Source organism: Python bivittatus, unplaced genomic scaffold, assembly GCF_059951505.1.
Source record: "Python bivittatus isolate LINGU-HERP-01145 unplaced genomic scaffold, Pbiv_v1 ctg000110_np1212, whole genome shotgun sequence".
Taxonomy (NCBI): Eukaryota; Metazoa; Chordata; class Lepidosauria; order Squamata; family Pythonidae; genus Python; species Python bivittatus.
The window spans coordinates 523,991-550,478 of record NW_028277045.1 but is presented as its reverse complement, the minus strand read 5'-3'; the positions used below and the strand labels follow the sequence as shown (position 1 = coordinate 550,478).

The window sequence follows — 26,488 nt, the reverse complement described above, 5'->3', positions numbered from 1 at the left end:
AGGCCAGGCTGGGAATGACTCTGTTTGTTTGAATTGGGAGTTCTTGTTTTTCCTTTGTTAAGTGGTGTTAAGCTCATTTCAGCCCTTACCATACAGTACTATTTTTTCATCTCGAAATGAAAGGAAGTCCTGCCTCCAATTTACTGCAATTACAGCAATTCAGCAACGCCGCGGGAGGAGGTTTGGGAGGGGGCTGTAAAGAAGGGGATTTGCAAGCCGCATGTAGCCACAGGTCTGTAGGTTACCACCCCTTGCTTGACAGGCACCAGCAGCTCCTTTGGCGTCTTTTGTATACTGGCAATTAGAGTGGAAAATCCATTCCATTTTAGACTAGAATTGTTGGCTTTTCATTTTATTATTGCTATGGGAGATTCTAACATTGGGTCGCTCCGTTTTCTGTCGACCTTCCCAAACTGAGATGAGTTAGATATACCAAAGCAGGTCGTGGCGCAGTGCCTTTTGGGCATGAAACCACACAACACATGCACACTCACACTCGTGTACCTGAGGTTCCCTTTGTTAGTGGCATATTTGATGTGGTTGCAAATGTAGTTGAACATCCCATGGGCGGTGGTACAGTCCCGGGCATCAAAAACCTGGAAAGATTCAAACAGAGGAGTCGGAGTTAAGATTCACAAGAACAACACAGAGAATGAAGAAAGAAGCTTAAGTCTGAAGAACAGAGGATACTACTTATGTGTAAGTGTATGCATCCAATTGTATGTTTTAATTGTGGCTATCATGTGGCTATCAGAAGGCAGGGTTAGACCAAACAGTTTTAAGATCCTGGAGGGCCGAACTAGAAAAACGTGTTAAAGATAGAAAGCAGTTTGACAGTCCTCCACCTTACATCTGGAGCTGCCTCAGCGAGTAAACCCTTATAAACACTTAAGCAGGCTTAAAACAAGTTAAGGTAGGGGAGGAGGCTCTGATTTTGCATGCAAATCTCTGAAAGCATTTTATTGAGGATTAACATTTGCACAGAAAGGATGTTTGCAACTTCCACATGCCTCCAGCTCATGGGCTTTTTCTTCCTTTCGGTGTAATGAAAAGAAACTTACGGGGCGGGCGTATGTGCTTGCAAAACCCTGAACTTAAAATATTTGGATGGCTTGTTTTAAATCAGCTTCCTCAGATCTTCAGGGAAGGCTTCATCTGAGCTTTCAGCCTCCCTGCAGACCTCTTAACTCTGTGCCAGTTTGCCAATAATACTCATCCCTGCTAATCACATCCGTACTTGCCGAGGTGTACCATTGAGGCAGGTGGCCTGCTGGCTGTGCCCAAGCCCACCAGTTCCTCACCTGCAGCTTGGACCACTGGATTCTACCCACGCAACGGGAGGCATTGCGCCACGCATGCTTGGCTCCGTAGATCAGCTCTGTATCTCGCAACTGGTAAGTGTCGGTAGTTTCTATCTCCTTGGTGACCTCCACTAGCCTTTCCATGTGAGCTTTGGAGCCAAACCTGCCAGGGCAGGGAAGGAAGCAGGTTAGCCATCATTCATGCCATCAGGCTGGGCACCGTTGAGTTGCGCAAGGCAATCCTGCCCCTGCACACATGTCCAAGCAAACCCACTTTATACTCTTGGTTCTCCAAAGGGGAAGAGGCATGGTGCCAAAATTGGCAATTATAATCATCACAATGAGCACCAGCAGAGTTCCCCTGTTCTATCTCTGTCCAGGGATTTAACCCCTTGCTTTCTTCTAACTCTGGCAGAAGAACCACAGTTCAAAACACCCATTGATGTGGGGAGAGAAGAACTCCTGGCCACCAGAGATGTTTCTTTTCTATGAGCTGTTTTAGGTCTGACAATTTGGCTTTGCTAATGGCTTACCACGATGGGCTCAGAACACGGAAGGAGCATGCTGTAATGTTTGAGCTCAGGTCAAGGCTTTTATTAAGAATTCTTTAGCCTCTTTTAATGGAAGAGTTATCGGTTGGGTGAAAATAAAATGAAATTAAAAGCAGTATCCACCAAACTAATCATAATAAGCATAGTCAGAAATCCGCCTGAAACATCAAGAATAATGAAGCACTTTTCTTATCTCCAGTCCTCCTGGCAACATTCAACACCTTATTTATGAACCAAAAGTGAAGTCCTCTATCCTTTCCCTTCCTTGTTATGGAATGCTATCCCAACCAAATGTGTTCTGATGAGGGGAGAATGATTTTTTTTTTACCAAACTAAGGGCAGATTCATGCTGAACTTATATAATTAACCAGGAAGACCCTACCAGCCACTTATTTCAAACACCCCCCCCCCCGAATTTGCAAGTAGGTCACCCTGATCCTAGTGAATAGGACAACTTGGTGTCTGACTGCCCATATTCAAACACCTGGCAGAAATCATGACAGTTTCTGGGGCAAAACTCTCTGCCCCAGGAATTGTTGAGGCCCCAGACTTGCCTCTTGATGGAGGAGTAGTATTGATCGATGAATTCTTTGGCCAGGAGGAGTAGCTGATCCTTTGTCCGGACGTCTTCTGGTTTTCGGACATGCTGAGAAGGAGTCATGATGGAACCCATGCAGACCTGTTCACTGCAGGGGGTCACCTGAAAGGTGAGAGGTAGAAAGGCACACAGTACAGATTCTGTTAACCTGTTGCAGGAGTTAAAATAACACAGTGGATTTGCAGAGAATGTCCATGGATGGAACATGTTCAGAGCACAGAGCCATACTCTGAATCTGGCTCCTTAGCCTGGCTGGTAAGCACAGGTTGTATCTCCATTTCTGGGTTAATAAAACCATGACAGGGCACTGAAGCAGAGTTATAAAGGGAAAGGTTGAGAGCGAACTGGTTCTTTCTCTATTCAACCATGGTCCTGTTAGCTGGGCAATGATGGCTTCAGAACCAGGCCACGGAGAAGCAGAAAACACAGTGGATGTCCCTTCATGATCTGTAATTTAACCCCAGAAGAATGCTTCACCGTGGAATAATCTGTTCTATTATGGTTATCGCACCTCAGAAAGGACACTATAAACTATAGGCCTGGAAAAGGGGCAGAATTCTGAAACAATTTTTAGTCTTGCTGCTTTTAAATATGTAAGTTTAAATAATCTTCGATCTAACCCCTGAAATGTCACTAAACTAGGAAAAGATTTCCCTTTTTAAGTCTAAAACATTTCTGAATACAGCTACTTGTTGCTGGTGGGGGCTGTGCCAAGCTGTGCCAACAGGTGATGGGCCCAAGTTGCAAACAGAAAAGAGAAATCAGAATGATTTAGTGTGGCAGATCAGCTTCCGTACAAGGAAACAATACAGCCATTGGGGCTTGTTATATATATAAAACCGTGCATATTATGGGAAACACAGGCAGACAATCATTTTTTCTCCCTCTCCCTTTGTTAAAACTTGGAGGCATTCAGTGAAACTAAACACAAGGTGATAAAAAGAACCACTTCACTACACAATGTATGAACTGTGCTATTTGCCACAATTGGATATATTTTAGAAAGGTTTTTTCTTTCTTTCTTTCTTTTTTTAAAAAAGGGTTAGATATATTTATGGAGGATCAGCCTATCAAGGGATATTAGCCTTGATGGCTGAGTATGACTTCCTAAATGACGGGCAGTACCTCCTGAATCTCAACTACGAGTTGGGGACAAATGCTCTATCATGCAGTTATTCACCAGGATTAAAAGTTTATCCTTTTTCTGCCTTGGAGATAGCCTATCACCTTCATGATTGGTATCTGGTGACAGTTTTAGCTGCTGTAGATTGGTCCAGTCTGCCTTTGGAGCTCTCCAGGTAGGTGGCCATTGCGTCTTGTGGTAGGATAATCCAAAAAAAATAACTATGCTCTGCTGTTAGTGGACCATAACTATTGTCCAGAACAGCTAAACTTCAACTTCATTGGGTAAGCCCAAGTCCTAGCACAGGAGCAGGGAATCTTTGTGCAGTCAAAGGCTGCATTTTTCCTTTAAATGCTTTGGAGGAGGTGGTTCAATCAATGCGTGGAGGGGTCTCTGAGGGCATTCAGGAGCAGGGACAGTGATGTGAAGAAGTCAAGGAACTGGCAGGGCTGTGGTTCTGGGAAGAAGTGATGGTGGTTGAGAAGGCCCCAAGAGGCAACATCGGTCTGTTAATGCTCCCAGAGTTTAACACATCTCTTTGGCCTCCTCTTCTTGCAGAAACGGACTAACCGTATTCAAAAGAATCACACGACTGAAAACGGCAGCTTGGGAATTGTCTCTCTCATGCTACTATTATGAACGAGGGAGAAAAAACTCCTCCACTCCTAATTTCAAACGCTTCTATTCTGCTCTCTCCCCCATTAGACTTTTCTAAACCGGAGGGGGGGAAAGGCTCATGTTGTTACTTTTCCTCCAGTCATTCTGGTGGCGGCTTTCTTTCCTACACCTTTCCCTTGCCCTAGCAACTTTTCCCTGAAACACGAGAAGCAGAATTCTGAAAAGCATTCCAGGTTGTTTTCACGCTAAACATTTCTATGAAAGCCGTGCGAGGCTGGTGGCTTTATATCTTTTTTCTTAGTGATCCGCCCAGTGTGGAATTTGCTTGCTTCGCAGCTGTTGCACCCTAGATGGATGTTTTTTCATCCTGCTATCCTCTGCAACCTTCTTATTTGCATCTTAAAAAACCTTAACTACAAAACATTCCTTTACGATCACATCTACCCTAGGTCTACGTTCCCTCATTTATTCATGTTTATTTCCCTCCCCCCTCCCCGGTTCCATTACTGATGTTTTGCTAATCTACAGTATTGCACACGTGCAGTCAGGCGCATTGATTGAACTGCAAAAGAGCATTCTTCTGCTAACAACTACATATCACAGCATCAAGATTCTTTGTGGCTGACATTCTTTTACAGGAGCACACGTGGCAACAGCAAAAAGAACCTTGATATGAATGGTATAGACGTTCGCATTGAAATGGCACTCTGCAGAGATTTATCTACGCAGAGGCGAATAGAAGAAATACGACGGGAGGCAGGGAGCGAGAAGGAGATGGGGACTAGCTGAAGAACTGAAACTGAAGTACAAATTAGTCACTCTACAATTTCAGAATTAAAGATTCAGTAATTTTACTAACTAAGCCTTGGATGCAGAAGGGAGGAAATGAAACATACAGACGGAACAATAGAGGGAGTCAAAGAAGGAATGGTGTTTACTCCCGTCCTCAGCTCCAACGCGGGGCTGCAGCATCCAGAGAGGACCAGGGTAGAGACTTGCTTTGAAAACTCTTTTCTTTTGCTCTGGCCATTTAAGTCTCCTGATGCCCTCCAAACAGGGTTTGATTTCAGTTGCTGATGTTCCTTGGCCAATTTCCCACAATGCTTTCGACCCTATGTCATTATGGGACATTTAAAGGGTGGTTGGTCCAGCCACCTACTAATGCCACACAGCTTCTGCTGCAGCCAACCTGCCCAACCGTGAAGCTTGCTTCATGCGTCATGGTGAGGCTGGGCAACATCACAGTGTAACCTCAAAAAACAGTAACTTGGTTCTCTGGGGCCGAACCTTTTCTCCAATTCAGCTCAGCAGGACTCTCCAACCCTGCCCTAAAGGACTGTTTGAGTGTTGGGACCAGATTGAGGCATTTTGGTCCCTGCAGTGCAGCAACAGGGTCTCCCCCAACTTCCCCAGTCAAGCTTCCTCCTCTTTAAGGTTAGCCACAATCTGCCTGAACTGGCTGCGTCACTCCACCTCATAGTAAAGGTGGACCTTGGAAAGAAGCATGTTTCAAGGACCTTTCCTTATCTGTGAAACGGACCCCAAAACAGTTGGAAAAAATACTCGGGCAGATATGCAGCTCACTTACCATGGAGCACTTCAAATGCAAAGTATCGCTGAGCACACAGCCCGTTTCCCAGTTCCTCACTTTGGCAAAACGCGGGCACTTGGAAGGGCTTCCGTTCACCACATTTTTGGTAGGGGACTGCCAGCCAGAAGGGATCTGAGTAAACAGAGGAGAAAGAGAATAATGATCTTTGAGATTATCTGGTCCAGCCCAGCTACTCAGAAAGAGGCTGACACCAGGGCTGGGGAGGTGGAACGGATAGGCAAGCTTCTTCGGCTGATGGTAGATGTGCAAATTTGGGAACAGGTGGTAGATCCACTCACAAAATGGTGGCCACAACCAATTACCAAACCCTCATTTCATAGAAGACCAACCAGTCCCTCACCATCCTGGTAGGATCTTCATGGGACTCCAAAACATTCCTGCAAATGAATATGATGCTAAAGGTTGCAGCAGACCAGCTTCCTGTATTTAAATTTATATTTTTATACACACACACGCACACGACACAAGGATAAGGCTTGGAGTTAGGTAGTTTGTGGGAAGGTGTCAGCTTTACCAGGTGAGCCAGATAGGAAACACGACCAGATAAGCTAATTCTACTTTATTGTAAGGCTACATTGACAGAATCTTGCAAGTCTGAAAGTACAATTCTCCCCTTGTCTGCTTTACAGCCCAAGAAACTAGGGAGGGTCCCTTCTGAGATGTTTGCCACACCCCATTCCTTCTGTGGGCTCAGCTGCTTCTCATCTGACCTTTCCCCAGGCAGTGTCTCTGGGTCCTGTCTCCCAAGGTCATTCCCACCTACCATTATAGAAGGCAGCCATTGTCTTAGGACGTGGGTGACCCACAACCTCATGGACACCACAATGTTGTTCATTGTTGGGACATTTCACATGCTGGGAATCCAGCCAACATGGTCATCCTTCTTATTCACTAAGTTTATATTCTGCCTTTCCTCCAAGAGCTGAAGGCCTGCCCTCAATTTACACCCACAAGAACAATGCGGTGAACTTTCTTGAGCTGAGAGAGGGACTGACCCAAAGTCCTCCAGGGAGCTTCTGTGGCTGAGGGGGGACTAGAACCTGGGTTTCCCTGCTCCTAGTCCAGCACCTTCTCCACTGAACCACATTGGCTCTTAGGTTGAGAGAGGGACTAACCCAAGGTCCTCCAGGGAGCTTCAGTGGCCCACTGCTAGTCCAACACCTTCACCACTGGACCACTCTGGGTTTTGCCCTCAGAGGGAGGGACTGGCTCAAAGTCCCCCAGGGAGCCTCCATGGCTGAAGGGCTCCCTGCTACCAGTCCAGCACCTTCCCTACTATATCATGCTGGCCATTCTATTTGATTATCCTGGTATTAGGGTTCAGCACACCCAGCCACAATATGCTGCTCGAAGGAAATACAGGGTTCATTCTCATCTCCAAACCATGCTCTTTGCTCCTCCAAACTAGCTGTTCTAGAGGGCTGTCATGTCTGTCATCCTCAAGGTTACAGAGATTAAGACTCTGTAAGTGTGGGTGGAAATACCTGCTGAAAAAGGCAGAGAGGAAAGAATTGCCAAGGGGGTGGATTGTCAATCAGAAGCAGAGTGTATGCTTTGCAATGCACATGATCCCCAATTGTTTTCTCATGAAGGTAAAATTTCCTTCAAGCCAATATGGGGATTTCAGGAACTAATCCGTGTAATTTTCTTTGCAACCGTTCAGAAGTAGTTGACCCTTGCTTTCTTCTGGGATGTAAGAAACCCTGTCTATGGCTCTGGGAATTCCTGATGGTCTCCCATCCAAGTACTTACTAGGATAAAGCCTATTTAGCATCCCAGCTTGGACAAGGTTGGACACGTGCTGCTCAGTCCTTGTCAGCCTTGGAAGATAGTCCAGATAAGAAGCACACCCAGAAGTACTGTGTGTAACTTTATTGTAAAATAACTTCATTGTAAGCTTACATTAACAGTCTGCAAGTGCATCTCTTCCCCCTCACCTTTACAGCCCAAGAAACTAGGGAGGGTCCCTTCTGAGATGTTTGCCATGCTCCCATTGCTTCTGTGGGCTGAGCTGCTGCTTATCTGACCATTGCCTAGTCTGCAGCTCTTCCTCCTGTCTCCCAAGGTTATTCCCACATACCATTACAGTCCTTTTGTGCCAGTTGAAACAGCTGTTCCTTCTCCAATGTCATGCCTTCCTGATGCTTTGGACCACAGCTCCCATCATCTCAAGCCACTGGCAGTGCTGTGCAGGGCTGATGGGCATCGAAGTCCAAAACAGCAGAGAAGCATCATATTGGGGAAGGAAGATGAGCAAAGAGGCTGACATAAGAATTCCCTATTTTCTAAATCCAGTGTTTTCCTAAGAGGGCGATGTAAAGCCAAGGAAAGCCTCCCACACTGAATTTCTGCCTGCCTGCCAAAGACAGTTTAAGAGTCTTTGAACATTCATTCAAATTTCAGGTAGGGCTATAGGTTTTTTCCCCTTTTACAAATGTTGAGAAACTGAGAACTGCATTTACCAACAACACCTTTTACTACAGAAGCTCTAGAAAATGTGTCCAGGGTCTGAAAACGGGGAAGAGATTCCATTTTTCCCCACCTCCCACCCTGATCTTTTCTTACTGCACAAACAGGGGAAGAAAACATGGCAGCCTTCCGACAACGCTGTATCTGGGTTGCTCAGGGAAAAAAAAATTGAATGGGATCAAAAGGTGGAAAATTGATCTAGAGAGCAGCAATGCAGAAGAGATCTCTTACAGGTAATTCCTCCCTCTGTGCAAACATTTATTTTTGTAACCCTCTTTTTGAACACAGCATTTCCACTTCCATGCGCTCCCTATAGTCTTTAATGATGGGAAATGCACAAGTCACAAGTCTTCTTGTTCTTTTTTTTTTTAGTCAATGGTTAAGAAGCAGAAGAGAAATCTTGCACAGGTGACATGGACATATAGCTATAGGTTTTTGTCTTTCCGTGGGGACATCCCCAAAAGTGGTGCTCCAAGATACAGGTTGGCAAAATGTGAGCCAAGGAAAATAAGTGGATTCCCAGAAACTGATGAATGGGGGCTGCAATAGCAGGAGAGCCATCCGCTGCTACAGGAACCTCCTTGTGTATTAAAAGCAAAGAACAGTTGGTGGCACCTTAAAAACTAATCTATGTATTAAAACCAATTGGAACATAGGCATCTGTAGAATGCAGACCCCTTTCTCTCTATTCTGCATTGGTCATATACTGCAGGGTTCACTTCTGGGCACCACAGTTTAAGAAGGAGTTTGACAAACTGGAGTATGGCCAAAAGAGAAGAAGTAAATGGAAGAAAAAAACATGTAAGTTGGAGGCTTAGGTATTTTAGCCTAGAGGAGAGAAGTCTGCAGAGATGGGAGAACTATCTTCAAGTATCTGAAGGCCTGTCATGGAGAAAATGGGGCAGAATTATTCAGAGTTGTTCAGAAAACAAGAAACAGCGGGCTTGAACAAGGAGACAGATTTTAGTTGTATGTAGGAAAACATCCCTAATAGTAAGAGCTGTTCAACAAGGAAACAGACTGACTTGGGAGATGGGAGATTCTCTTCCAAGGGGGCTGGAAGACCTTCTATCATGAAAGCTTTATTACAGGTAGTCTTTGACTTATGACCATTTGTTTAATGACCATTTGAAGTTATGACGGTACTGAAAAAAGTGACTTACAACCGTTCCTTGCACTTACGACCATCACAGTGTCCCCACAGTCATGTGATCAGAATTCAGGCGCTTGGCAACTGGCATGTATTTATGATGGTTGCAGCATCCTGGTGTCACATGATTGCCATTTCCGACCTTCCCAGAGGGCTTCTGACAAGCAAAGTCAATGGGGGAAGCTGGATTTGTTTAACAACTGTGGCAAAAAAGGTTGTAAAATTGGGTGCAACTCACTTAATGGCTGCATTGCTTAGTGACGGAAGTTCCAGTCCTAATTGTGGCTGTAAGTTGAGGACTATCTGTAGTAGATTCTTGCAGCACTGGGCAAGAGGGGTAGATTAGATGATCTCCAAGTTCCTTTACAACCCTTACATTCTATGATTTCTGCAGTGCAGAAAATTTCTCCTGCATTTTTTAAAATCAGTTGAATGAAAGAGATTGTCAGAACCTGCATCACCCAACTGTTGTTGTTTTCCATTGTATTGCATTCGTTGGGAGTTGGATTGATTTGTTTCTGCCACTTGTAACTAAGGGGGGTGGCTGTTAATGGTTGTAAGGGGAGTTGGGAAGCAGCTTAACCATATATGGGCAATTTAGAGGGGCTTGATTGCCGGCCAGGCAGCTGGGGCCCAAAGAACCAGGAAGAAGCTCGGGGAGGAAGGAGAGAGGTCAACAACAGGTGAAGAGGACTCACGAGCCAGGCAATAAGGGGAGGGGGGATAAATAGAGGGAGGTTTACCCAAGGTGTTAGTTTTAGCAATGTTCTGTTTACAAGCTACATGTACCTCTTAATAAAGACGTATTTGTCTGAACCAAAACTGGTTGCGTGAGAATGCTTCAGAACTGAGAGGTGGACATCGTGGACTTGACAGAGATTTTACTAACCCTAACTCTGGCTTCCCCCATTCTGACTAACAGTCCTCAGCCTTTCTGGCTTCTCCCACTTCTACAGTGGGGCAAAAAAGTATTTAGTCAGCCACCAATTGTGCAAGTTCTCCCACTTAAAAAGATGAGAGAGGCCTGTAATTTTCATCATAGGTATACCTCAACCATGAGAGACAAAATGGGGGAAAAAATCCAGAAAATCACATTGTCTGATTTTTAAAGAATTGATTTGCAAATCATTTAATTTAATTTATTTTAATTTATTTGCAAATTCTTTAAAAATCAGACAATGTGATTTTCTGCATTTTTTCCCCCATTTTGTCTCTCATGGTTGAGGTATACCTATGATGAAAATTACAGGCCTCTCTCATCTTTTTAAGTGGGAGAACTTGCACAACTGGTAGCTGACTAAATACTTTTTTGCCCCACTATATTTAGTCTCAAAGGAAAACTTCAGCCTTCTGTGAGGCTTTTCTTTCTTTCTTTTTGATTGGAAAATGGGAGGAAGTGGCAGAAAGGTGTGTGAAGTAAAACAACTGCACCAGCAAAATGGACAGCTAAGCTCACTATCAAGACAAATTCAGAAGAAATTCTCATGGACTTTGTGAATAAGGTAGAAAACTCTTCCAAAAGGAAGAACACTTTTGAGAAACAGGCGTGGAGAAGCAGACTTTGGCCCAGCGTTACTAATACAGATGATGAGATGTGGGAAGTTTAATGTCTTCTACTTTTTAAAAACACACTAACAAACAAAGCCGCAATTAGGAGGCATTAGGAGACAGTATTTGAAAGAGGAGATTTAGCCTGTTCTTTGTTTCCTGATATCAAGTCTACAATATGTGCAGGTTTCAAATTGCGCTCCCGTTCTAAGACTCATTATGAGAGTCACAAGTCATTGTTCCCCTTTGTTTTGGGAAACAGCAAGTCTTCTGACCCTTAAGGTTGTTTGCACAATCTTAAAAGGAAGTAACCTCAAAGTGAGGCAATCAAAAGCTTTTCCAACCTTTTTGTAGCTCTTATTCTTTTTTTTTTAAAATAGAAATGCTCTATTCCACGTGGGAAGTTTAATTCTTCAACCAGTGGATTTGGGCGTGCAGGATTGAGGAACCTTGAAGCTGAAGGTGGGAGAAATTAGAATTAGGAACCAGAGGAAGTATGCAGACCAACCCAATAATGAGGATAACGCCCTTGGTGGAGAGAGGAGGTGTTTAATAGCAGCTTAAGCAGAGAGAAGGATTTGAGCAGTCCCAACGGGTGTGAAGAAATTAAGCTCTCGATAGAAAAAAATTAGGAGGTGTTTAGGAAGATGCAGGGTTTGCAGCTGAGAATAGAGATGCCAGGAACCTAACAGGTGAAAGGTGATACAGGAGGAAATCAAGCTGCACGCCCACGGCCCATTCAAGGAGACATTTACCTAATATATCCCCAAAAAGCTTTCTCCACTGGGGGTATTACTGTATAGTTATATCTGATTACAATAACCAACATCTGCAGCCAGCATGGCCAATGGGCCAAAGTAGCTGGCAGAGAATACGGGTCTAGCCTTCTTGTATAAGCTTCTCTCTAAGAAAAGACTACGGTTTCTTATTTTGTCCTAACATTCCCTGGTTCTGAATTACTTCCAGAAACACTTGCACAGCTAAGATGTCTCTATTGTTCTGGAAGAGTAAGAAGGTCTCTGTTCTCCTCGATTCCCTCCCTATCAGTGACCTGGATGGATGGACCCAAAAGTCTGTCCTTTGCCCTCTCACTTTGTGGGACTTGATATTTGGGTATCATGCTGGATCCTGGTTGCTAAGGGGGGCCTGGCGAATACAATCATCTGCCAGAGCTTCATAATTTTCACGGGGGGTCAGCTGGGTGACAAGCCCAATTCAAAATGCAGGTATGAATCTCCAAGGGCTGAAAAGACTTGGGATTAGGCTCCTAAAGGAGTATCTTCCTTCCATCCTCACCCGAGGTTCTCTTCAGGTGTTTCCACCCAATAAAACAAGGCGGATCCTGGATTGGCATTACAAAAAAATACAGTGACATCCCGTTTATGGAACACCTTCTTCAGAGAAGTCGTCTCAATGCCTACATGATGATCTTCCTTTATTTTCCCAGGGATTTTAAAGTGAGTGAACATCCCTTTGTTGCTAGTTTTACTGGGACTTTACTTTATGGTTATTACCGGCACCTTTTTAGACTTTCTAAGCGTTCCTGTTGGCTCTACAGTCTTTTTAAATATAGTTGTACCCCATCCAGAATGCTGATGTATCTGGGTAGTTCTGAAGTGTAACAAATGAACTGGTTCCCTAAGAAATAAGAGGGGAAGACTTCAAATTCAGTAAGCTTCCTACAACTGAGAAACTTTGCTGAAAGTGGGATTCAGACGGAGGTACTTTTGTGTTTTGCGTTCCTTGGGTGATAACAATGAGTGCATTAGAAACGATCTACCACTAGAAGGCATTTCCTTGGCTGGGAAAGCTGAGAATTAACTAGCAAATAGAAAAAAGAAAGGGGGTGCAATTAGGACTTGGCCTTTTGCTTTTGGATTATTTGGCCATACTACCCATCAAATGCCAATGGCACCACTGGCAATTCCCAGGGAGGAACACACCAAGATTATTTGGAAGATTTGGGAGCGACAGTTTACTTGCTAGCTTGATTTCCCAGAAAGCTATGAAACTGAACCATCTCAACTGGGCACTGCCCTGGCCAGCCTGGTGTGAATCTCAGTAGTGGTGGCCATTTTGAGTAGAAGATTGTGCCCGCTAATGAACTGCATCACTTTCTTCCTGCTATCAAACCGACCTCCAAACTTTGCAATCAGTTGTGCCTCATGGATGCCTCCTGAAAGCCAACACTCAACCTATTTCTACAGCTCTGGTTTTATTTTTTTTAAAAAACATTGTGCCCTTGATTGGGGTTCATCCAGGCAGGCCAGAATTATTTCTCCTGTTTTGGAAATGGGCCACTGAAGCAAAGGAGCTTTGTTTAAGGAGGTTTAAGGTCATTTCCTGACTAGGGTGTCCTCCAGCCACCATTGTGTCAAAATAACAGTAGTGAGGACACATTTTATACCTCTTCAATGATGGCTGGGCAGTGCTATGAAGATGGTATGAGTTACTAGCGAGGAAATAACGTAAGTCTTCTCTCAGACCTCCCTATCTAATGCTGGATCACCAAGGACAGCAATTAGTAATACCGATGAGCTTTACAGCTGATGAAGACATCTCAATTCCATTGCAGACCACTGCTCCATCAAATGTCCAGAGAGAAACATCAAGAATTTCCCACGTAGGTCCCAAAGGTAAGCACCATTTAGAAAAATAAAATGGTAGGGTGTCTGACTGCAATTCAGTGCTAGTTTTGGATGTCTACCAATGAGGTAGAGAAGAGGTTGCAGAGAGCAATATTGCTAGCTATGATTGGCTGGTGATTTTATTTATTAGTTACTTATTACATTTATATCCTGCTGCATTCAAATAAGATTCTCAGCATCCATTACACACTCTCAAAATGTGTACCTGTTGGCCCTAAAGCTCTATTTATCCTTCCCCTCAACTCCAAACAAAACAAAGGACTTCCTTTTATGGTTCACTTAGAAATATAGCCAAACCAGATCCCTGAGTTGGTTCTTTGTTGATAAGCTGGCAAATCAGAAATCATATGCCACAGATCCGCACCTGTACTGCAGAGAGAATAACAAAACTGCCTATTTCTTCTTCGCTCAATAAACCAGAATTTTTTAAAAAATGGGACACATCACTGCCAGAGAGTTACCTTGTCACCTGCCACCTACCTGGTCCTTGTCTGAAGACATGTTGCTTGGCATGGGGGGTGTTTCAGATTCCCCCCACAGGTCACTGAAGACTCGATCATTCTCCATCCCGGTTGGCAATGTCTTTGGCGACTTCCGGTCCGTTTCCCAGAAACTGGCGGAGGAGAAAAACACACAACCACTTGTGAGTCATATGATTAAATAATAACTGGGCTCAAACCAGGTTCTGAGGTCACCCATGCATCCTTGAATTCTGGAGCAGGGAGAGCCCAAATCAGTGGCTAGTTGTGTTTGTCTGCGGCAAGTACAGGCAAGTTTTTCTGTCTGTCTGAATGTTAGTTCTCCCACAATCAGAGTTAAAATCAGTCCATTACTATACAAAGAAACAAACGGAAACTCTATCTCCTGACCAAAATAGAATAACTCTTGGCCTTCCTGTAGAGTGAACAGGAGAAAAAGATGCCCGAAATCAGAAGATGGATTGGTATAAAATGAACTAGCATTTGATATTCAGCGGTTGCTGGAATTCTTTCATAAGGGATTCTCAACTTTTCTACAATAAATTTCTGATCAAAAGCTCCTGCATGCTTGTGAGTCTGTTTAATTAGTTTCAGTCCAGTTTGCCAAGGAGAAACCTGACACTCTGGTGTCACACAGGAATGATGAACCCAGTTACAAAATGTCCACCTAGGGAGACTGGTCTACTCAGTAAAAGCTAACAAGGTCCTTCAAATGTCCTGTACCACTAATTGGATCTTGTGGCATTCCTGCAAATAAATACAGTGCTAGAAGCTAGAACTTTGCTTTGCCTTCCTATTTCATTAAAAAAAAATGAGAAAAAGTATTTTTAAACACAGCAGATAGGACAGGAACCCCAATGGACCCATGGGTGGCATAGTGAATTCCACAGCCACATGCTGCCTACCCTGTTCTATTAGAAGAATTCAATGCAGAAGCCCCAGCTGAACACAGATGTTCTGCCACGTCCAAGGGTAGTTCTAACTTTCAGCCTGCTTGTCTCCCATATTGATACGTATCAGAACTGCCACTGCAAAACCAAGATGCAGAGCTTCAAGCTCTGGGGTCCAGTCCTGTTAGGAGGCTGGTACATCCAATCCTCAGAATTCTACCCCAAATACAGGAAGATACAGAAGATACAGACGTCAAGAGTTTCTTCATCCATCCAGCTCTCCTCTTTAGAAGATCCTTCCCATCTTTCCTCTTCCGTGCCAAGTCTGGATCCTCAGGCTAAACTAGCCTCCTCTAGAATTTTGGCAAATAAAGAAAGTTGCTGAGGTCACACCCTGATACTCTTGTGGCTACCCCATTTTTCCTTAATTCACAAACTGCTTTCTAAAGGGACATCAGTGAGATGCAGGGAAGGGACTCAGCCCAGTGGCAGACAATTGAAACTTCGTAATAGCAGCACAAATATTATTTTTTGTTTAAAAAAAAAACACACCAGGAAATGAAACTCCTTAAACTAATAATTATTCAGCAATGGAGTGGAGGAACAAATTTCCCCCCTTTAAGGAGCAACAGATACAAAGATAAGATAGAATGTTTACCAAGGTACCTGGCTCCAGCAGTCCAGGGAAAAGGAAAAAAAAGATCTGTGCTGCTCTCTCTCTGGGGAGAAAGAAAAAAGTTGCTTGCAGAGTCCTTTTTTACAGACAGCAATCCCTAAGCATTCCAGAGGATGTGGGATTCCAACCGATTCTACCGTGAGAACTTTCAGAATTAGAAAAGGAAGCGCTTGACTATCCAATAACGAAAGGGGAAGGGAGAGGAAATCAATATAAGTAAATAACAAATAAATAATAAAAGCGGGAAGGAAAGGAATGGCTGTACATGAAATTGCACCAGGAATATTCTAATTACAGTAATCAAGCTAAATGAGCCTCACGCTAGTTTAGGAAAGCAGGTTTATGAGCTGGAACCTGCAAGGCTGTTCTGTCAGTGTTTGCCCCCCCCCCCTTTTCCAATGACTCAGTAATAAATCTTTATTATATGGAAGCAGATATGTTTAAGAACAAAAAACCAAAAACACTTCCCTCCTTGACCAAAAGCACAGAGAGAAAAGACAAGAGGAGAGGGGAATGGGAAAAAGACAAGGAAAAGAAAAAGGGGGAGGGGAAATTTGTACATGTGGTTGCAAAAATTTGATTTTGAAGAATGAAATTAAGGCAAGCTGTTCTATCAAGGATGACAGAATCTATGGCTTTTCAAGCACGATGAACTACCATTCCTAGCAAATCTGAACCCAGCTATACAGGTTGCACAGCTCTAAAGAAAGGGTATTAAAATATGGAGGAGTTGCAGGACAGAATCAATGTTATGCTCCTATTGCATCAACTGCATTAGCTTCACAAACCACTCTACCATCCGTAGGCCTTCAAGATAAATCTTTCAATAAATACTGATAAACAGGGTCATCACCATTGGTTCTGGTTGATCTAGCCGGCTTCGAAGAGACAGACCTGGTCAGTGAATGGGAATCCACCAGGCTATTCCATGGATGCAAGCCATGAAGTACAGACAGATCCAAGTAGAAAGCGTTGGAAACCGCTTTTATACTGTTGTTCAGAAAACTGCAAGGAAGTGTTGACCAAGTCACTGGAAGCTGAGCTGAGCTTGACTCAGAGCTGACTTTGTCTTACACAATGCATAAATATAATTATAGAGCTTTATAATAAATACTGCTCCATGAACTTTGCTCCATGAGCTACACCAGTTACCAGTAGGGATTTGGGTATAATTCACCAAAAAGTGCTGGTTATTACCTATAAAGCCCTTTGTGGCTCAGGCTCTGGTTAAATGACAGGACTGTTTGTCTGCCATAGCTTCTGCCCGGCCCATGTGATCGGAGTCAACACTGATTTGGAGGCGCGCACACGCATCATCATCATGGAATGGAATAGAAAATAGAAATAGAATAGGAGGCAGGAAGTGCTAAAGTTTCTTAATAGTTAAATAGGATAGGATAGGATAGGATAGGATAGGATAGGATAGGATAGGATAGGATAGAATAGAATAGAATAGAATAGAATAGAATAGAATAGAATAGAATAGAACAGAACAGAACAGAACAGAACAGAACAGAACAGAACAGGAGGCAGGAAGTGCTAAAGTTTCTTAATAGTTGAATAGAATAGAAATAGAAATTAGAATAGAATAGAATAGAATAGAATAGAATAGAATAGAATAGAATAGAATAGAATAGAATAGAATAGAAATAGAAATTAGAATAGAATAGGAACAGGAACAGGAACAGGAACAGGAACAGGAACAGGAATAGGAATAGGAATAGAACAGAACACAACAGAACACAACAGAATAGAATAGAATAGAATAGAATAGAATAGAATAGAATAGAATAGAATAGAATAGAATAGAATAGAATAGAATAGAATAGGAGGCAGGAAGTGCTAAAGTTTCTTAATAGTTGAATAGAATAGAAATAGAAATTAGAATAGAATAGAATAGAATAGAATAGAATAGAATAGAATAGAAATAGAAATAGAAATAGAAATAGAAATAGAAATAGAAATAGAAATAGAAATTAATAGAATAGGAATAGGAATAGGAATAGGAATAGGAATAGGAATAGGAATAGGACAGAACAGAACAGAACAGAACAGAACAGAACAGAACAGAACAGAATAGAATAGAACAGAATAGAATAGGAGGCAGGAAGTGCTAGATTCTTAATAGTTGGGGAGCATTTTGCCCGTGTTCCTAATGGATAATCCATCTCTCACCCTATTACCTTAAATATGAACATTGAGACTTAGCTGTCCTATCCAATCATACGTGCACCACTTTCCAGCATGCTTCACCATCAAAGGTTCTTAAGCGCCCACCTAACCTTATGGCTAGTTCATGGTCTTACAGTGTTGTGGCTAAAGCCACAATCGAAGGAAGAAAGAGAGAGAGAAAGAGAACACATTTTACTTTGATGTTTTTCCACAGCTCATGAACGTGGAGTGTTAACTGAGCTGCAAGAAAACTGGCAAATGTATTATGACTTCGGAAGCAGAGGTACCCTCGCTTCCTCCTCCTTTGTTAGGCTCAATGATGTTTGATTCTTCCGGCATTAAAGTGACTTTCTCCATTATGGGATTTATTCCTGTGTATTTACAAGAACACGTCAAATGACTCTCGCCACGGGGAACTGTTGCTCTTTCATTATATCAGTATTGTGCGTGCACACTGAGACACACATATGCACACACACACACTCCAAGCAAAAACTAAATTCTACATGCAAGCACAAAAGCTTGCATTCTCCCAGGGTGCTTGTTGTCTACTTTTAAGAATAAGTACATCACTGGCCCAAGCAGGTTTTTTTTTAAAAGATTTCCCATGGCCGAGCTGCTGCATTTTTATATCAAAGCCACTTTAAGCAAACAAACAAAAAGGTTTATTTATTGGATTTTTAATTCAAAAGGGCCAAGGCACAGAACAATAAATCAGAAAGTGACTGCTTCAAATCTCATCTCCGTGACACCGTTGTCCCTCTGACACAAGTACAGCACGGGTACAATAATACTAACTTTACAGAATTGTTGCCAAGTCAAATATAAGTGTAGTAAGCACTTTGGAACATTATTAAAACAGATATAAATGCTAAATGAGCATCATCATGACACTAGTCAGAATCAATAAAATTACTCAAGCTGTGCAATGTTTTGGATTCAAGTCTGAAAAATGGTTTCAGAGTGTGTGGGAGCACGAATGGAGCATCTGTCACAACTCATTAAAGCAGTTACATCTGTTTCTAGGCATGGCGCAATTCTGAAAACAGACGCAGCTGCTTTAATAAGTCACTAACAGGTGTGCATTCTTGCTCCGGTATACTCTGAAACAGTCATTTGGAATAAAATCCAAAGCAATGCAAATCTCTATACATTATCTGATACGTCTTTTATATACTGTCTAATGGCTGTGTTCGCATAACAACTTAACCTAGTAACTCCGTGAACCTATACTGTATAGTGTGTCAGCCCCCTAGGTAGGCCAGTCCAGGAAATCAACTCCTCAGGAAGGCTAAGACTTCCTTATTGAGATTGGGAATAATAACAGAATCTTGCAAGTCTGATTACGCTGCACCTCCTACTCCTTCTTATACTCCAGTGAATCAGTGAACTGAGCAATGCCTGAACTACTTCTGAATGTTATTTACTTCTCTGGATTTAAAAAAAAAAAAAAATTCAGCCTCTTTTGCCGAGGTAACAGTTCTTGCATATTTCTGTCAAGGTCATCTCCCCTACTGTGTTTAGTTTAAGTGGGGTTTAGTTGTTTTCTCATGTTACACAAGGAAGCAGATAAAGTCAGTATGATGTATTTGTTTAGATCTGAGTTGAGGTCTAACTTGAGGTTGGGTCCACCATAAATCTTAATGTAATGATCAGTTAAAAAGAAAACAGTCCATCAGATCCAAGGCTTAATCTCCAACCAATGCCAGTTAGATCTCTATCAAATGATTAAGAAAAGTAAAACAAGAAACAGCAAGTAGTATCTGCATTTGCTTGTAAGTTGTAGATGTACCTAGCTGGCCACTGAATTCTGGATCCAGTGAAACTTTGCTCCATTTCAGCCAATTTCCTCTTTCTAATATAATGGTTGCCAACTATCTCCCCACCCCCCAATTTTGCTGAACCACAACCCACATCATTTTTGACCACTGGCCATGATGATGATGATGATGATGATGATGATGATGATGATGATGATACCTCTAGTTCAAGTGCTAGGGACCCAAATTTGGGAGCCATTGTAACTGAATATAAATAGTACTATTTAGTTAGAACTTTGAAGCCAGGGTCAATAACTCCAGTTAACAAAATCAACACAAGAGTTTCCTATTCCACCAGAACTGGCTGACTGTGTTTTGAAGGTAGTGAAATAAAATTAAATTGCTTCCCAAAATGCTCCTCCCAATATAAGCTATTTAGTCCAGAGTCTAAATTTACCTAAATGAACGAGCATGTACCACTCAGGATTGATGATGAACCATCTAGTAGTCTTCTGTCTGCACCATCTCCAGAATGGAGCATCAATTCAGTTGAGAAATAGGAAGACAAGCACATTATTCTACTGTAATGACAAAATTCTTCTTTGGAGCATGAAGCATAGGCTACACCTCCAAAGAGAGTAGGATATATAACTTGAAGGCTCACACAAAAGAATATGGCTTGCATAAAAAATGTTTGTCTGGACTGCAATCCCAAGTCTATGATTCTTCCTCCCCACCCCACACACTAGATCTACAGTTCATTTATTCTAATTTTTATTTATACTTATTTATTCTGTGTTTCTGTTATGAAGACCATTGCTAAATACAATAATGAGGCCCTGAAAAAGACGCCACCATTTCAAAAATGGCAAACATAATGTAAGAACACATGTCTGATGTAGACGGTAACCATATTTTCTTGGAAAAAATAAAGGACAAACCTGAAACAGGGGCAAATCTGAGAGAGGTTCACAAGGATAAAAAAAAAATGATTTATGTTTATAACTTTGCTTTACAAAGGAAAATTCAAGAGCACCACCAAGAAAAACTTTACGAAAAGCCATATTCTAATCAAAGCACCTGAGATCAAACAGTGTATGTAAGTTTATTTAAAGAAGACAATTCAGTTTCCATATTTTTCCCATGGATGTGAAAGACTGGGCCTTAAGGTGTACAGTAAAATGAAATGACCAAAATAAAGGGCAAAGGTGGGTTTTTGAGAAATAAATAAATCTAAAGGGAAGCTTTCAGAAATAAAGGATTCTTCTTTATAATAAGGGATGTGTGGTGACTGTACTTATATATGCTACGGGAAGAAGCGCTCTGGTTAAGTTCCCAGATTGAAACTAGTTATACAACGTGTTCAGTGAATCTTTGCGTCTCCTTCAGCTGTTTTCTCATCTCTCCCCTACCTCCTCGGAAGGAGAACAGGAAACGCCACAAAGGTACGCTTCAACGCAAGCTATTCCAACCAGCTATTCTAACTGCATAGAGGATCTCCCATATTTGGAAAAAAAAAAAAAGAGGAGGAGGAAATAATCTTTTTCCTAGCCCGGCTTTTTATTGCTCTTATAAAATGGGCTTGATCAGATAAGGAGCCGAACCCAACCTACAGTTAAATCGCCAGCCAAGGACAACACGGCCCAAGCCGAAGAAAAATTACACAATGGCAGTTCCGTGCCACAGGGGTAACCGAATGAAAGAAATCTGGGAGAGGAACTTTCCATAGGGTCAAAAACTGAGACTCTTTCGTTGGCATGGTGCCCGCTTTGGCTTTCAGTTGGCAGGGGAAACTCAGTAAGGTGGCCTATGATGTTTTCAGAGTGTTCCTTTGTATATGCAGACTGCAAGTTTCCCCTCATAGAACCAGCTCGTCAGGCATCGCTAGAAAGTGAAGAAGGGGCCTTCTCCAACCTCCTGTGGGGTCAAGAAATGTAGACTTCAGTTTCCAGATCCCTCAGCTAGCTGGGAACTTTAGGCGCTGGCGTTCACATGACCAGGAAAGGTTGCTCTAGATCAAGGTTTCTCAACCTCGGCAACTTTAAGATGTGTGGACTCCAACTCCTAGAATTGTGGGAGTTGGCGTCCGCACATCTTAAAGTTGCTAGGTTGAGAAACACAGCTCCAGGTCAAAGGGATAAGCCTGAAGTCATTGCTGTTTTGGAAACTTAATGCCTGGTACCATGCACATAGAAAGTATGTCAGCAAAAGTCAGTTTTCTTGCTCCACTTAGTTTCAGGGTGAAGTACCCTGATGCACCCAACTTTAAGATTTGCAGGTGGGGTTTATAGTCTATGAGCTTTGCCCATGGGTAAGTGGGCTGACAGTACAAGACAAAGTAGAAATAAGTTTATTTGCATTGCAACCTTAACCAGATCAGTTACTAACCAGGTCAAATCTCAGTCTAATGGCACACAATCATGCTAACACGGTCAAAAAACCTCACATTTTGCAGAGAATAAGGAAGATGGCCTTGCAGAAATATGCAACAACCATGATACAAGCAAAGAGTCACTTGTATGGTGAGATGGGTATAAATTTTATAAATAAATAAAATAAATAAAAAAGGGTTGAAACATTCTTTACATCTTAGGAAGCAAGATTGTATTCAGAAGCGATTCAGGTGTAAGTCAGGGTATAAGGAAAAGAGGAGATACAGCACAATCAGGTTTGCAAGAGTCTGTTCTTACAGCCTACCTCATTAAGGAGAGTTCTGTGTGGAGCTGATTTTCTGGTCTGGTCTACCTAGTGGGGCTGTTTTCTTTGTCCAGGTGGTGTAAGGCTAACTATGCAAAACTGGTCAAAACTGACTGGATTTAGATGCTCTCATATCACTGACTAGGTAGAGTTCGATTATTCCTGGTCGTGGCTGGGTCTGCTGTGGATTAAATATAACCCTCAGACATTAGTTGACTGGATCCGTTAACTCTTTTTTGCTGTTTTCTCAACATGCTAACCCATCAGCAACCTACGTGTTGTGGAAACAGACCTTCTGTTTTCAAAGCTGGGGGGAGCATCTATCACTTCTGTCCCTCAGTGCTAGTTATAACTTGAAACCCCGGACATCTCTCATCAATGGCCGCATTTCAGTCTACAGGCTCCCTTACGAAACTGAACACAGACCTCATGGCCGAAACATCCAATCTAATTTTTGCACTTTCTGGCTGCATGCACAGGATACCTTTAACTGTACTACTTGCTGCTTCAACCATACATGCTAAGCCTGATTAGTGTTAAGCTGTTTGTTTCTTGTTGCTGGTTTTTGTGGTTTTGCCTCTTGGAGGAAACAGTCCCCATCCCCATGGTGACATCTTGGCTGAGGAGCAATCTGGAGAACAGAAGTTGGCACACACTTTTATGCCTTTTCAGGTGATATTTCCTTACTGTAGATTTTGGATTTTTTTTTTTTTTTTAAATGAGCCAACATCACTACAACTGGATTTTAACGGGTTTCAGACTTACTGGAGACAGTGAGGATGAAAACGGGGATTTTTAACCTGCAAAGCACCATTCTCTGCCGAGGTATCACCCCTCTCTTGAACTCTGGATATTTCTACTCTGTTCCGCCTCTATGAAACAAGGAAATCCCGGGGAGTTCTAAGACCAAAACGTCAGCTCAGAGGGAGGTTTAACTGTTGACTAATTTCTCTTTTTCATTCAGCCTACCTAGGAAACAGCTGCACAATGCTCACCTCTCTTTACTGAAAAGCTGTTGACAAAATGCCTTTGTGTGCAGTAATCTTTTAAGAGCTTACCTTGTTCCAGCGCGGGCCATTCTAGCTCCTTTTTAGGGCACTGACTGCCTTAGTTTGCCCAAAGCAACGTGAAAACGTTCCCCTTCTGTGTCTGAACCACACCAGGATCTCAAGAGGCCACCTCCTCTCTAGCATCACTTTTAGGTGTTTATTTGCATCTTTTGTCAAGACACACAATTGTCCAAAGGCAGGTATGTTAAGTTAAGTTATGCCCAAAGGCAGGTATGTACAATTCCCCCACTTCCTATTTATCATTTTTTTCCATGCCCAAACAGGATTGGGGATCAGGCAAGGAGCAAAACCTGGATTGGAAGTCTGTGGGAATATGGGTTTGGGGGCAAACGCTCCTCAGTGACATCGCCTGCCTCCATCCATGTCCATACAACTTGGGTAGATAAATAAGAAATGTGCGAATAGTATTTCACTATTGGTGATGCTTGATGACGCTCCCTGAGTGACTGCCGATTATCCTTGGTTCTATTTGTTTTTTATTTATGAATCGCAGATTGTAATGTTGTAATTTTAATGGATTTTAACTGTTTTGTAAACCGCCCAGAGTCATTCAACGAGATGGGCGGTGACAAATTTGATAGATAGATAGATAGATAGATAGATAGATAGATAGATAGATAGATAGATAGAAAGAAAGAAAGAAAGAAAGAAAGAAAGAAAGAAAGAAAGAAAGAAAGAAAAAGAAAGATTCCCAATAAGTAAACACAAAAATAGAACAGCACCTCATGGAGCAGAATTGGGGAACCCCTGGCCCTAACTATTCCCAGTAACTACAAGGCTAAGACTGAGGGACCCTGGGATTGCCCCAGGAATGATAGTTTGGCACAACTAGAGGGATACAAATTTCCTATCTCTGTATCAGAAGCTGCCAATTTCATATGGTAACTGCAGCAAGACTAGTACATGCACAAAGATGGAAAAATATTGAAATGGATGGAATCATGAATGTGAAGATGGTGGAACTGGCAAAACTGACCTGTTCGATCAAGGATAAGACAACAAGTACTTTTATAAAAGACTGGAGACCTCTTACGGACTTTTTGCTGAAAATGGAAAAAAAAATGAATTGGTGATTAATGGATTTGCCGATTAAAAAGTGAGGAATATGGGAAGAAGAGAACCCTGTTGTAACTTTAAAGAAGGAGGAGAGATAATGAATTTGTTTGTAACTGCTGTAAAGAAGATCGGAAGTCGCTTCTTTATATATCTTTTATTTTCTTTTTTCTACCTGCGCTGCTTCTTTCATCTCTTTTTCTTTCTTAATTTCATTCTATATAATTTCACATTTGTCTTTTACTTGTGTGAAAAGTACAGAGTTAAACAGCCTGATGACCCCTCCCTTTGACTCTCAATCGTAACCTCAGTGGCTGCTTTTCAGTGAATACACGTTCACTCACACACATTGGGGGAGAGTCTATAATACACATCACCTCCTCTTAATTACTTTAAGTAAGTAATGTAGTTGGGTAAATTTGGTCTTGCACGTGGTCACTGTCCTTACACCTGCACTGGATCTAGGTTGTTTTTAGGCACCTCTCCACCAGTCTTCTTACCTAGCTGTCCCTGAAATTTGTGTAGGCACTCAGTTTCACCTCTTCTCAGGCCACTTGTGATTGTCACAGGATGCTTTTCAAGAATAAATCCTGTACAGTCCTCACTTACTGACAGCTTGTTCAGTGACTGTTCGAAGTTACGACAGTGCTGAAGCAATAACTATACGGCCCATTTATGACTGTTTATGACCTTTGCAGCGTCCCTCAGTCATGTGATTGCCATTACAGTCAGTATGCGTTGTCCTGTGTCTGACCTGTGGTTTCCCCCCACCTTGCAGAGCAGACAGATTGGAGAGGAAGGGATTGCAAGAGAGTAGGCAATGCGATTGTGCTGGCAACCCGGGGTTGGGAACTGCAGGTGCTCTATGCAAACAGCTTACAGTACTCTCTTGAAATTCCTTCCCCTCCAATCTCTCTGCTCTGGGGAGGGGGCCAAGAAAAAAAGCAAGTGATTTCTGTAGGCAATCTCTCCTTTGCCTGACCCTTCCCTCCAGCTCTGCAGAGCAGAGAGATTGGAGAGGGAGAGATTTTAAGAGAGTGAGATTTCAAGAAAGCAATGCAATCGCACCGAGAGTGGGAAAGGGTCACGCAAAGGAGAGAATGCCTACAGAAATTGCTTTTTTTCTCCCCCCCACCTTTGCAGAATGGAGATATTGGAGAGGAAGGGATTGCAAGAGAGTAAGCTGTTTGGGTAGCACGCTGGTGGCTCCCAGCCCTGGGCTGTGGTGCAATCATGTTGCTTTCGATGTGTAGAAGACAGTAAGCAGACGGAAGAGTGGTTAGGAGGCAAACAAAAGCTGAAGGTGTGAAACTGAGTAGTCTTGTCTCTTTCCAGCCAGAAAGCACAGTTGCAGTCACATGATTTCCCACTTAGCAATCGCTTCACTTAGCGGTGGAGCTGCCAGTCCCAATTAGGGTCGTTAAGCGACGACTACCTGTAATGCACAGCAGTTTGTATTCCCTCTCACGTTCTATAAGTACAAGTACATTCCTGCTGATTTGAATGGGTATGGTAAGACAACCCCAAAAGCTGTGTTAAACCTGAACGCCGGGGCTGGGGGAGGAGATGCAATTCCAATCTCTTTTTTGCAGTCTTAATGAAGAGATGGCGTGAAGAGTGAAAAGGGATCTTAACGAAACAGCTGGATGTTGAGGCCATGCATAGTCGGAGGATAGGACTCAAAAGGAGAGAAAAAAGCAAAATCTCTCCCCTTTCCTTGCACAGACACATGCCTGTAATTAATAGTCTGAAATGTATCAAGCACAAGGAGAACACTTCCTACTCAGGAATGCAAGACCACCATGTGGAAAGATAATATGCTCATGTAATCAGCAGGGGGGCAAGGTACTTTTCCAAAGGACTCCAAATGCTTTGCTAGTTTCCAGCTAACCAGCAAGGATTTGTTTGATAGTGTATTAACTCAGAAGTTTAGACTGAGTTCAAAGAGAAAAAAGAAAAAGATCTAGAGATAACATGATGCAAAAGCTCAGGAAGTAACAGCACATTTCGCAAAAGCCCTAGGATAGTTCTGTCTGTCCTTCCATTAATCCCACTCCAGAACACTGATTTACA

At 42.5% G+C, this 26,488-nt stretch overlaps 1 protein-coding gene across 2 annotated transcripts in view; it reads right to left on the bottom strand.

The window, feature by feature from the left end:
- NOS1 (nitric oxide synthase 1) overlaps positions 1 to 26,488 on the bottom strand; it is a 140,524-nt gene that overhangs the window by 30,569 nt on the left and 83,467 nt on the right. For both annotated transcript variants that reach the window (XM_088136638.1, XM_007423536.3), the window contains exons 3-7: positions 14,099 to 14,231; positions 5,780 to 5,914; positions 2,407 to 2,552; positions 1,302 to 1,464; positions 505 to 596 (exon numbers count right to left, since the gene is read on the bottom strand). In XM_088136638.1, coding sequence (XP_087992764.1) covers positions 505 to 596; positions 1,302 to 1,464; positions 2,407 to 2,552; positions 5,780 to 5,914; positions 14,099 to 14,231 — 669 coding nt within the window. The remainder of the gene's footprint in view (positions 1 to 504; positions 597 to 1,301; positions 1,465 to 2,406; positions 2,553 to 5,779; positions 5,915 to 14,098; positions 14,232 to 26,488) is intronic.